This window comes from Arabidopsis lyrata (genome assembly GCF_000004255.2).
Source record: "Arabidopsis lyrata subsp. lyrata unplaced genomic scaffold ARALYscaffold_6, whole genome shotgun sequence".
Classification (NCBI taxonomy): Eukaryota; Viridiplantae; Streptophyta; class Magnoliopsida; order Brassicales; family Brassicaceae; genus Arabidopsis; species Arabidopsis lyrata.
In genome coordinates, this window is record NW_003302550.1 from 1,317,243 (window position 1) to 1,330,389 (window position 13,147).

At 33.1% G+C, this 13,147-nt stretch overlaps 2 protein-coding genes across 5 annotated transcripts; one reads left to right on the top strand and one right to left on the bottom strand.

The window, feature by feature from the left end:
* Window positions 1-761: 761 nt before the first annotated feature.
* On the bottom strand, window positions 762-6,822 carry LOC110227667 (AT-rich interactive domain-containing protein 1). 4 transcript variants are annotated; one of them, XM_021022768.1, is made up of 10 exons: window positions 6,582-6,822; window positions 4,486-4,566; window positions 4,268-4,375; window positions 4,067-4,137; window positions 3,825-3,966; window positions 3,394-3,492; window positions 3,137-3,265; window positions 2,885-2,999; window positions 2,387-2,454; window positions 762-2,097 (listed from the first exon to the last, which is right to left on the bottom strand). In XM_021022768.1, exons 2-10 carry the CDS (start codon window positions 4,534-4,536, stop codon window positions 1,285-1,287), a joined length of 1,596 nt encoding a protein of 531 aa, XP_020878427.1. In that variant the 5' UTR covers window positions 4,537-4,566; window positions 6,582-6,822; the 3' UTR covers window positions 762-1,284. The 4 variants fall into 4 exon arrangements, with proteins under 4 accessions (XP_020878427.1, XP_020878428.1, XP_020878426.1 ...); XM_021022769.1 differs by lacking the exon at window positions 6,582-6,822 and adding an exon at window positions 5,128-5,348 and having other exon boundaries at window positions 4,268-4,366; XM_021022767.1 differs by lacking the exon at window positions 6,582-6,822 and adding an exon at window positions 5,133-5,344.
* Window positions 6,823-11,171: 4,349 nt separating this feature from the next.
* Window positions 11,172-13,088, top strand: LOC9309204 (metal-independent phosphoserine phosphatase). The gene is made up of 7 exons (XM_002871030.2): window positions 11,172-11,345; window positions 11,702-11,819; window positions 11,944-11,994; window positions 12,105-12,215; window positions 12,298-12,429; window positions 12,522-12,597; window positions 12,732-13,088. The coding sequence occupies exons 1-7, from the start codon at window positions 11,332-11,334 to the stop codon at window positions 12,944-12,946; spliced, it is 717 nt and encodes a 238-aa protein (XP_002871076.1). The 5' UTR covers window positions 11,172-11,331; the 3' UTR covers window positions 12,947-13,088.
* The last annotated feature ends 59 nt before the right edge of the window (window positions 13,089-13,147 follow it).

The following is a 13,147-nucleotide window of genomic DNA, read 5'->3' on the forward strand; positions in this document are numbered from 1 at the left end:
AGCAGTTTGGGTTTGCCTCTGTAATTTGGAGCACTTTTGTTCATGCTTTCATTTCTACAAGAGTTGTTTGTTTTGGAGCTCGAATTTGGATTTTCTTTGGACCATATATCCGACTTCGATGCTTGTTTGTCTAGTTAGTTCTTCTCGGGGCTCTTGTCATTTGTTGTCGCTCTGATGTCTATTGGTTCTTTGGGAAGGTTTGTTGGAGTTTTTTTTTGTCCCAGTTTCAGCTTTGTTATTTTAAGTCCTCTTGGTACCGTTTTCATAATTTTACCTCCATGTTTGTTTCCTCGTTTCTTTGGGGCTTAGATTACTTCTTTCGGGCATTGTTTCCGGAAATATCTTGTATTCGATGGTTGAGTAAGCCTCATCCAATATGTTCATTGGTTAACGTTAAATTGCGGTGTTTTTTCGTATTTCGAAAAAAAATATGTTTTAATTTTTACATAGAAACCTAAAATTATATAATTAAAAATCTTTATAACATCACGTAAAGTGAAACGAAAAATATAAAATTTCAGGACTTTATTGGTATGTCAGTTCAACTATTTGTATTTAATATGAAAAGAATTTCGGTTAGTTTAGATCAATTTCACAACAATGTTTGGATTCAACTCGAATAATTCAATATAGAAAATTCTAAGCCGTTCAATTTATTTAAAAATTTCGGTTCGAGTTCGGATTAATGAATATTGATTCGAATCTTTTGCCCACCTATAAAACTTTTTTTCACATTTAGTTTTTTTTTAAAAATTTATTTATTTATATAAACTACTAAAATATTTGATTAAAATCTAATATAAAACGAAAACAAAGCCAGGCTATACCCCATTTTGACACCAAAGATTCTCTTTTTGAATTTGAAAAATAAAAGACTAAACACTAGAAAAATGTCACTAGAGAATCTTTGATGCCCTTAGAAGAATTAAATAAATAATCCTATATCAATAAACTCCAGAAGTAGTTCTTCTTGGGACTTTTAAGTCCTATATCATACGAAAAACTAAGAATATAAGGTTCCAGATTCGAAATATTGAAGACCTGTTTCGTGAGTGAAACAAATCTTTAAGGTTCACCAAGAAAAGATACGTGACAAACTCACATTTGGCCCTATAAGGATCTCTTCTAAAAGATCCTATGACAAACTTCAGGGGAAACCAGTTCTTGAATCGCTTGGAATCAAGACCACGGTAAAGCGGGTTACATGAAGAACGGAAGAGTGAATTACCTGAAATCACGAGAAACTCCACAACGGTTACGGACCTACTATTATCAACAAGGCCTTCATCCTGCTAAGAAATCGTCATAGTGGTCATCATCGCTATCGATATGGTTAGCAGCAGAAGAATTAACACGCGATCTCATGCGTTTGATGAGGAAAACATTGTAGTAGTAACTGAGCAGATCCTTCTCACTTTTTCTTGGGAAGGCATTGGAAGCAAATTCCCAAAATCCATCACTACTTGACAAAGGATTCTTTTTTACAAGAGCTTCGAACCTTTGTTCTTCTTTGGCCGTCCACGACTTTGACCCAACTTCTTCACCCATTTCATCAAATTTCCATGTATAGAAAGCGCGGTTAATTTCCTTTTCCAAAAGCACTCGTGCTTCTTTAGTGTGTCGTTTTATGCAATTAATTGACCTTGGAGAAGCACAAGAACAAGAGTCGGATCTTCCTTCGCCGACTTTTTTGTAGTGAACTGTCTTCTTTAGGCTATATGTTGGCCAAACACCAGTTCCCAGCCATCTTAGAGTATCGGAATCTCCGGGACTACCGTAAAATTTGCCCTTCTTGGTAGGGGCAATCCAAACCGGAATTTCAGCTTGGAACCCCGGACCGATCGGGATAACTGGCCTTGTTTTGTTGGACCTGGGGGTTACATCTTTGGGAGTCTTGTTGCTAACATTTTTAGGGTTTGGTGGGTTTGAATCATCAGCAGGTTGTCGTGAAGAAAAACAGAGATGTGAGGATGGAACAAAGGACTGCGGTTTTTTGCTTTTCTTCTCAAAACTTGAATCACTAGTATTCTCTATAGACTCTCCAGGAGCTGTAGAGACTGCATCATCACTCCAAGGCTGTTCCCGTGTCCTTTTGTTCTGGTAAGAGATAGAGATACCGTCAGAGCAACCGAGAAAATGTCTTTGGGCTGGTAAAGAGAGGACTCTATGGCATTGGCATGCTCATAAGGAGTCACCAATTTTTGTTCGCGTCCCATCCTTTTCATGTTTTTCTTACAAACTCGCGCGAGCTGTCGCAACTCTACTTAAATAAAGTGAATAAAATCTAAAAGTATGGCTATTTTCAAGCATCCATACGCTTGGAGACATAATAGTGCTGCCTTATTGCCTACATATAAACTGGATCTAAAGTCAAAGAATGTATTACCTTGAAACACCTGTCAGATTCGTGTTTTGCAGCACCACCAGAAGAATCTCCTCTGCCTATACAAATCTCTGGAGGCATTGGGAAAAAGTTTTAATTAAATTTTGTTTCCTTTTTCTACCTCTCTGAATGTACGAGATCAAATCTCTAGCCACTATATTATACAGTAACTTCAACGTTTTATTCACAGAATTTTTTATTGGCACCATGTATCTGGTTCGTGTTTGCCATAGGAAAATACTCGTGGTGGTGACTAGGTTCCAGGAGGAGTTTCCTACAAGCCCACCACGGATATAGCACTGGCTCATAGACCCAGTGATCAGATGGCTCAAGAATATTGTTTACACCCGTGGGGAATAACAACAGACTATCTGCTGAATTTACAGAATAGCCCCAGGTTTCTCCTACCACACGGCTAACCCCATGCAGTTATTTATCATGTCATATGTACCAATAATTCAGTAAATAGCTCCTTTTCTGACTTACTATCAAAAGACATACCAGATGTTTCAGGAGGGCAGTTGGTCAGTTTCTTAGGAATGGACTCAATGGTGCACACCATTGCTACACTTTCTGATCTATACACATCCCTTGCCCTCTTGACAGCCAAAGTAGTCTGGAAAGAGAAAGATTCGCCAGGTAAATTTTCATGGTCATTTAATTGAAAGTAAGAAAGCAACAAGTAGAACACAATACAAAACATAAAACAGTGGACGTCTTCAAATGCATTGTGTAAATGAAGATACAGCATACCTTGCAAGCATTAACGGATTTGGAGATAACGCTCTCGAATACATCTGGATGCAATACAAAATACTCCATTAAGTACTCCTGGACTGATTGGTCAACGATTTCCCTGACATATGGATTTCCTAATCTTGTCTTGCAGATATTAAGAGGCAAAATATTAGTGCGAACAATTAATCGAAGAAAGTGGGAAAATATCACAGCTTGCTACACAGATAAGATTGCCAAAGAGGAGGATTAACAATCACTATGATCTTGCGTACCTGTGTTTGACCTTCAAACTCAGGTTTTGGAACAATGACTGAGACAATGCAAGTCAGTCCTTCCATAACATGCTCCTCAGTCAAGATAATATCCTTGTCCTGAACAAAATCAACAACAATAAATTTCACCATCAGTTATACAAAACATTGGAAATGCCTCCCTGACACTTGTAACGTAAAGCTCAAATGGGAAAGAAAGCTGTAAGTCATTTTATTGTCTTTAAAACTATGGAGATGCTGAGAACTTTTACAGCAAAGTCTAATATGCTGCAGATGTGAAACTATTCAAAATCAGTTCAATCTGTGAAGAGGGGGATATATTGGAAAATGACTCAAACTGGTGATGGCAAAAAAGTTCAAAACCTAGTAGATAGAGAAAGAGAAAGCGTTTCATAGACAAAATTGGTCAGTGATGTTGAATGGTCTTATACCTCAACAAGCATCGACTTCTTCACAAGGCTGTTAAGAGTTCTTGTAATTGACGCTTTCACACCATCTATGTGTGTTCCACCATCCATGGTGCGGATGCCATTGGCATATCCCAGAATTTTGTTTGAATATCCATCTACGCACCTGGTACAACAACAAGAAAACAAAACAGGGGTCAGATAAATAGGATTTTATACAGAGTAACTAGAACATCAACACACAATAGTAACAAAAAGGGACATGCCATTGAAGTGCAATGTCTATGGTGGAACCATTAATCTCTTTTCTGAAACCCAGCACATCATGAAGCGGTCTCTGAAGAAGTGCAGCCAGTTAGTATTTTTCAAAATAACAGATAGCGGTCAATAAAGGTTGGCATCGTCCAACATATAATATCTTGCAGTGTACAAAAGATTGACAGGCTTCCTACAACAAAAATCCTCACCTTATCAGCATTTAGCCAAGTAACAAATTCACTTAAGCCATTAGCATATAAACATTCTTTACTCGAATCGTTATCCTCCATTTCCAGAGAAACTGTAACCTGTACAAGCTATAAAATATAAAGGTACTCTCTGTCACAATCCAAAAACTCATCATGGACCAACAAAACCAATCCTTTAACTCTTGAAAAATTCAAACAAATATAAGGCTTGATCTTACCAGTTTAATATCTTGTAGTGGTGATACCCTTCTCACAGTTCCACTGTACATTGCTGAAACTTATGAAACAGATGTTTGTTCCTGGCAAAGAAGAAGCAGTAGAATAGGGTTGATACACAAAAACTTAAGAAGATATGCAACACGACCACAGAACAGAACCACAATCAATTGATTAAGACAATTATATTCCACTACAAGAAATGCAATGCTTGAAGAACAAAGATCACTTGCAGCAACAAGATCCAGATGAAGCAATTAATGAGTAAAAGCAGCAACAAGAAGACGGTTACTAGTACTATTTATGAACGAACAATCATTCATTTTGGCCAAAATCAGGTTTCACAAACCCAAAATCAACCAATCATGTTAATTTTCTGGAGAAAACATATAAAAATCACAACCAAAAAATAGCAGAGCCAAATCAAAACTGAATTATGAAAATGGATCAAAATTGATTTCTAACAGAGAAGAGAAGGACGAATTCGATACTTGTAAATAAATAAATTAAAAAAACCCAGAGAAATCACATCAACCCTATCGGTGTCATCATCGGCGCCTTAATCGAATCCGAAAAATACGCGAGAAAATCTCGAAATCGACAAAGAGAGGGAGAGAATTAAGCGAAAAAAAAAAAAAACTAACCTTACTTTTTTTATGAACCATCAGCGATAATCATCAGTCATGAATTAAATTTGTGTGTCCATTTCCCAGAAAATTTATCAAACAGTCAGTTATTTATACGGAGAAGAAGCATTGAAAATATATGAGGACAACAATACCAATAACACACAACGATAAAAAAAAAAAAAAACTAAAAACAAAAACAAAGAATTTACAAAATGTTTTGCCTCAAAAGATAGATTCAAAAGTTTTGAAATAATTTATTTGAAAGAATATACAATTTCTCTTTTTACAAAAGGAAGGAAAAAAAAAAAAAAAGAATACAGAGTTTCAACTTTTATAATCATCGTTAATAGAATTCAACCTCTTTAATTTATGAATATTTTACATCAAATGAAAATTATGAATTTGTCTAACAATCAAATTAAAAACGAAAACAGTATGTGTTTAGTCAAAATTATTTGTGTTAGGTTGTTTAAGACATATTACGATTAGACTCGAGAAAAAATATGAAGAAAACAAACGATTACAACAAAATTGATCGACAAAATATTGTTAAGGTGTAAGAAATATTCTAGGTTTGAATTTTAAAATCGTGATCTCTTAGATTTTCTAATTCTTATCTAATAAAAACCAGATTTTTTAGTAATTATCTTTCCTTAAAATATTAATCTATTAATGCTTAATTGCGAAAAAAGATATTGTGATATTTGTTATATAAAAAGGAAAAACCTTTTTCACAAGATTTTTTAAAAAGATTATCTAAAACTTATGGAAGAAAGAACAATTGGGGAAAGGAAAGAAAATAAAAATAAAAGGAAATGTATCATAAAGGAAATTCTCAAATTATGAGAAACCATACAAATCAAAGAGCATAATGATATCAAGAGTTTATGAAAATTCTATGAACTTTGACATAGTACTAGAGACATATATGTCTAAAATCAAATCACGATGAGAGAAGACCGAAAGCTACGGAAACAACCAAAAACTACAACATTACACAAACAAATCACAAAAAAATATTACAAGGGAAGACCGAAAGCTACGGAAACCACCAAAAACTAAAACATTACACAAGCATACAACAAAAAGAAATCACAAGCGAAAACCCCTTAAGCAGAGATCCGGGAAAAAACACTGATTCTAAAGATCCGGAAAGAAAAACACCGATTTTAGACAACAAAAAGAAATCACAAGCGAAAATCCCTTAAGCAGAGATCCGAGAAAAAACACTGATTCTAAAGATCCAGGAAAAAAATACCGATTTTAGACAACAAAAATAAATCACAAGCGAAAACCCCTTAAACAGAGATCCGGGAAAAAACACTGATTCTTGAGATCCGGAAAAAAAAACACCGATTTTCAAATCGTAAATTGAGTTCGACATAGAAGTTCATGAAGTTTGACATTAAACATAATAATTTTGTATATCTATGTTGAATTATATATAGCCAAAGAAAGAATTTAGTTACCTTGAGATCTTGTGGTAAAAAAAATAGAACAATCTTCTAAAGTGTAGAGTTTGTATTGCTTTGATGGTTTTCTTCTACTTTAGGGTAGGTAGAAAATAGTTTAGAGGGTGGGGTGAGAATATTTATAGTGAAAATCTTAAAACCCTAGACTAAGTAAGTTTTCTTTGTTAGGTCTACTCGCAATATTTTTAAATGATTAATCTGTTGCGGGCTTTGCATGGTAGAGCGGTATGCAAGGCCCACGTGATAACATATAAAAATGTTCGATTTGCGAATTTTTGTTATTTTTTAATTATTTCATGGATACTAAATATAATAATTTACATTTTAAAATATTATGAAGAAAAAAACTAGCAACTTTTGTATAAAATAACTTTATAAACTATTTATATTCAAATTATATATTATTATTTTATATATATATCTAATTTTATTTAATTAAAACTCATTAACTTATTAGTTATATATATATATATATCGAAATACTGAAATAGGCCCAATATTAAAAAAAAAAACTATTTTGGGGCCGATTGGTAACGAGTGTGTAGAGACTTTGACTGTAAGAATTTTTGTTGTAGAGACTTTGACTGTAAGAATTTTCGTTGTAGAAACTTTTGATGTAAAGACTTTGACTGTATAAATTTTATAACCGATTGGTAAAGACTGTGACTGTAAAAACTACGATTTTAAATAGTAACTACCAAAATATGTGGGAAAATGGATCTTAAAGGACAAGAAAAAAAAATTAACTTTAAATCAATTGAAATTTTTCAAAAATTAATTTATTTGTGAATGTTATAAGAGTTTACATACATATGAAAAAAAAAACTCTTAAGCTTTTTATTTTTTTATTTTGAAAGTCTTATTTACTGTGACTTTTACAAAAAAATTAAAAACAAATAGTAAAAAGTAAAAAAGAGACTCTGAACTTTGAAAGCTTTAAAATTTATTAAAGCCAAGAAAGCTTGATTGGAAAAAAAAAGTTTTAAAACTCTTAAAAACTTTTTAAATTATTAAAAGCCTCGTCCAATCACCTCCTTTATCTTATAAATCTTTGAAAAATAGATCTAAATATATTTAATTTTTTTAATCAAAAAATTCAAAAAGTAATTTTTATCCTAAAGATCCCAAATATATTGGGCCGGTAATGGACCTAATCCCTGTGGCCTTGTTTTAATAAGCTACGGGGATTTGACGCACAACAAGTCACAAGACTCATATTGTTAAACGAGGTTAATTAATTGCTGACAAATGGGTTATTTAAATTGGATAAAGATGGGCCGGGCCTAAAAGGCCTAGAAATCCCGTGAACTGTGAAACCTTTAAGAGGTTTCTCGTAAGCAAACCACATTTGGTGTTGGTCATATACGATTCCACTATTTTGGCAGATAGTGATTTTTTTAAGTCACACCATTAAGTCTGAAGGACAAAAGAAACATGGAGATGATTTATTTGGTAAAAGAATTTCAGTAGATGTCTAATCATCGTGTCAAACATAACAACATACATGACCAATGCCAAGTTAGTGGGAAATAAAGGTTGAACTCTAAATATTTGTCTCCAAGACCAAGAGGACATGGTAGTCGTCTAGAAACAATTCAGTTTCAAATACATATTTGGCTATTTTGGTGGAAGCAGTCATCAAGGAGCATGATCGATCGAAATAAAATATTTTGCTCATATTAGCTTTGGAAGAAAAATTCCAACAGGGCAGATCTCGAATATCTAGTCGATCCATCCTTCTCTTTAACCGGTATCCAAAAGATTCTCTTACCTCTTTGAGAAGAAGCACGATCTCATGTCCACAAGGGACAATAATTTTATGCACATTATTTGACTAATAAAGTCGAATTTTTTTGTATAACTTAGTTAAATAATAAGTCTGATTGGTAACCAAAAGCAAAAATAAGCTTTTTAGCTGTTAGCTAAACTTGTAAGCTTTTTCGCAATAGTGCAAAACTATAAAAAAGAGCTGTATGAGAAAGTTGTACAAAAAAACTGAGAGTAAGACTTTTAGTAAAGCTTTTATGATTGATAAACTTTAAAACTGTATGCTTTGTAAAGCTTTGAACCGCGTTACCAATCAATACCAATTATTCGAATCAAATGACCACTTGTGTTGAGTTAAAACAATAATGATGTATGAAACTAAAATAACTAATAGTGTGATGTGTTAATATTAGAGTTTTATATATATATATATATATATATATATATATATATATTTTTGTCAATGATCTGCTTGAGTTTGTTTGAATTTTTCTTTGATAAATGCATTTTACCTAACCACGTTTATTCCGTTGTATCAAAAGATTTAATACAAAAAATATTACGATCAGAACTTTTAAAAATCTTATGAGAGAGAAAGTGTACGTAACCAAAAAAAATTTCATATCAATATTAGTCGTTTTCTTTAAATATATAAACAGGCCAAAAGTAAACTCAGATATAAAGACCTAGTTACTAAAGAGGTTTGGTATTAGGTGTTAAGATATTCACATAAAATAACTAGTAAACTCATATATATATAATTAGTTTTAAAAACATGGGTAATTGACCAAATTGAATATTGTTGTGGTCTCTTTTTGAGTTCCATATACATAATTTCGAATCTGATTTGTCTTCTTGTATTAATTTAAGTATGATTGGAGAACATTATTAGGGTAATTAACTAACTAACGCATTAAGAATATAAAAGGAAAAACGAGGAAAGTGAAAGGAATCATAAAAATTAATTGGTTAGAAGAATCAAACAATATAAGCAACGCTGGCAAAATTGTCTTGACCACGTGGCCTCCACTGATCACACAATGCCACATATCTTGGAAACTCTCTCTGGCAACTCTTTTATTTTCTCTCAATTTGATTACATTTGCTAGATCCGAATATTATTTTTTTGTTTCTTCCGTCGATCAGAATTTTACCTAAATGGTAATATACTAATATCGATCGATATTTTTTTTCTTTTTGTCGGTGAGCTTCCGTAATTTTTTTCGAGGGAATTTCAGTTTGATCATATTATATAATGATTTTGTAAACCATTATATAATTGCATTTGTTTCTTTTTTTCATGTGCACTGTTTTGCATTCACTCGCATAAATATGTCAAACTCTGGTTTTATTTAAAACAAATATATTATTGGATCAAGACAACTGGGGGAGAGAGAAAGTTGTACAGATATAGTAAAAAAAAGAAATGGAAAATGAATCTCATATTGATACAGAGATACGTACGTTATTTATACAGGACTTACAAGTATAACAGTCAAAATATACATTTTACGTTTATTATATAGCACAAATAGCTCACCTGATCGAACCTAGAAAAAAATGATTAGAAAGAAGAATATGTCTCGAGCATGAATTTAATTACAGTCTTTGAAATAGCTCATCCCAAAATTTATCATTTGTTTTTTTTTTTATAACTCTGGAGAATCCCAGACCTATGAAGGGGCCGATGCTAATTCCCTGGGGGAGGTGCAGCCCACAGATAGACTCTTTCTCCGGGTATGGAAATGAGCCGAAAGCAAGGGTCCATATCCATGTGGCCAAGTGGAGATCTAACAATTGCGCGTTTGCGGGGAATCGATCCTTGGCCTAGACCAACATGGCGACTTCTCTACAAGTGGCAACCACTAGACCAAGAACACTTGGTTATAAGTTCAAGTTCGTAAGAATTCGTTTTTATTAAAACCTGATATTCGTTTAACTAAATCGAGAATGAAACAAAATCGTAAGAATTCAAGTTCTTTGGTACATGCATTAACCTGTCAAATACCAAATACACTATTAGAGGAAAAACAATCCAGTTTACGATCATAACCCTAAGGATTATAAAACAAAAATATGGCGATGTGTCGAAAGAGAATAGAATATACTTTAGGGATATGAGTAAAGAAACCGAGATTATAATTTCCTCCATGTGGCAAGATACTACACGACCACCGATCCTCATTGTGAGGAAATGAAACTATTTTTTTTTCTCTGTCGCGATCCCCACATGACCTGTTTTTAACGACCGTTATATATTAATTGGTTACTTATTTTCCCCACATACCGTTAATTCTTTATATAAGTACTTTTTTTTTGTCAAATTTTTTTTATATCCAGTCTTTGAAATCACTACTTACATAAATTTTTACAATAAGTTTCTTTTACCTGATGAAGAATTTTACATAAAAGCAAATTTTTTTCTTTTATGTGTGTTTATCGGCAAAATTTGGCCAAATATGTTGGAACTGGACAGTCATTAACAACAATTATGATATGAAATAATGAACATGGGATGGTTACATTTCAGGAGATTCCCTATGTATATTTCCAAGATCCAGTAAAAGAATCTGATCTGAGGAATATGACCAAAAGAGTTGCAAGTATCTCGACATGACACATGGTCACAATGCGTATACGATCAAATCATTTTTAGAAAATGATATATAGGTATTTTAGTAATTAAGATACTTATACGATCAACATTAGTATCAATCAGTGAGCTGCCACAATCTTAATTATTTTCATTATTTTTCACAATAAATAAATAAAAGGGACAAACAAAAAAAAGTTTTTTTTTTGTTTCCTCGACGAAAAAAAGGTTATAAAAGCATAACCCCGAATGAACAATTCTCATCAGTACAAACACTTCTTCCTCTGATCATCACATTAATTATTCTCTCTTTTTCTTCTCATATCGCACTCTTCTTCCTTTAGCTTCACTTTTCTATCGACAAAAAACAATACCCCTTCCAATAACATGGGTCATGAATGGTATTTTTTCCTTTTCAAACATACAATTTTCACCCAATTTTTATTCTTTTATTCTTAACATATAAATTAAAGTTTCCACGGTGTCTATAAATCATAATGTTATATATTATATGCACATCTTAAAAATATGGCTAATTCAAACGAAGAATTGTTACTATTTTGAGTGTTTTATCATATGTCTAACAAAAAAGTATTGCCTGTTCGATCGATATTCCTAGACCATGGATATCCTGAATAATTGATGCACGAGAGATGCTACGGATACATATATAAATATATCTATTAATTCTATTTTATGGTATGTTTGATGATCAGATTGTGTCTAATTAATTAATTGAAAATAAATAAAAATGTAGGATCGATGCAGAGAAGGAGTTCAAATGGAGCGAGGATGTCAAAGTTGAGAGTGAAGTGACTGAGATTGTTCTTGTTCGCCATGGAGAAACCACTTGGAATGCTGCCGGAAGAATCCAGGTATCTATCTATCTATCTATATGCAAACACGTACGTGTCAGTGTATCTAAGCATAATCACATATACTTGCATGCACAATTGCACATACATGTACACTCATACACATAAAAATTGCCAAATGCAGGGACAAATTGAATCAGATCTTAACGAGGTTGGACAAAAGCAGGCTGTTGCAGTTAAGATCCAATCCCTTTCCATGTCTTTCTTCTAGCTAGTTTCTCTCATACACATTATATTAACCCATCCATGCATGGTCCTTTTTGTGTTTGTTTAAATGACTAATAGATCGCTGAGAGATTGGGGAAAGAGGAAAGACCCGTAGCTGTGTATTCATCAGACCTAAAACGAGCCAAAGACACTGCTCTGATGATCGCCAAAACTTGTTTTTGTCCCGAGGTGTGTTAAATAACTCTCTATATACTAAGCTTAAAATCATGAATATGTCATGGTGTAATTCATTAATACTGTATGTAAACAGGTGATTGAAGTACCTGACTTAAAGGAGAGGCACGTGGGTAGTCTTCAAGGGCTGTATTGGAAAGAAGGAGCAGAGAAAGAACCTGAAGCTTACTCTGCTTTTTTCTCTTCCCAAAATGACCTCGAGATTCCGGTAAATTAAGCTATGTTCATACTAATTTATTACTCCTTAATTACTTGACTATATCTATGTTTGATGTGGGATGCATATTTATAAACCAAAAGGGAGGAGGAGAGAGCTTTGACCAACTTTGTGATAGATCCATGAATGCTCTTGAGCAAATTGCAAAGAAGCACAAAGGTATTATTACTCATGACATCGTTTTTAGTAGTATTAGATGTACAAAATTAATTAAATGGTTAAAATATAATATAATAACATTTGTATATTTGAAAATTGTTAAGATAATAACATTTGTATATTTGGAATTGAAGGAGAGAGAGTGATAGTGGTGACTCATGGAGGAGTGTTGAGGGCAATTTACTTGAGGATCACACAAGCTTCCTCTGCAGGAAAACTACTAAATGCTTCAGTGAATGTTGTTCACCGCCGTGACGAGAAATGGATCATCGATTCGTGGAGCGATGTTTCACATCTCTCATCCGTTGGATTTCTCCAACGTGGCTTTGATGGAGACGCCAAAGTCTAGGGAGGAGCCTCATCATTCATTTCTTATGCCGATCTATAAATATTCTATCCATTTAAATTTATGTTTCTGTCTGTTTTTCTTAAAACGTGTCTTCTTGTATTTTGTTCTATTAATAAATATATTCTTGTGATGCTATCGACAACTTATAACGACTCTGATTTTAATTTTGGTTATGATTTTTGAGGCAAAAATACAAAGGTT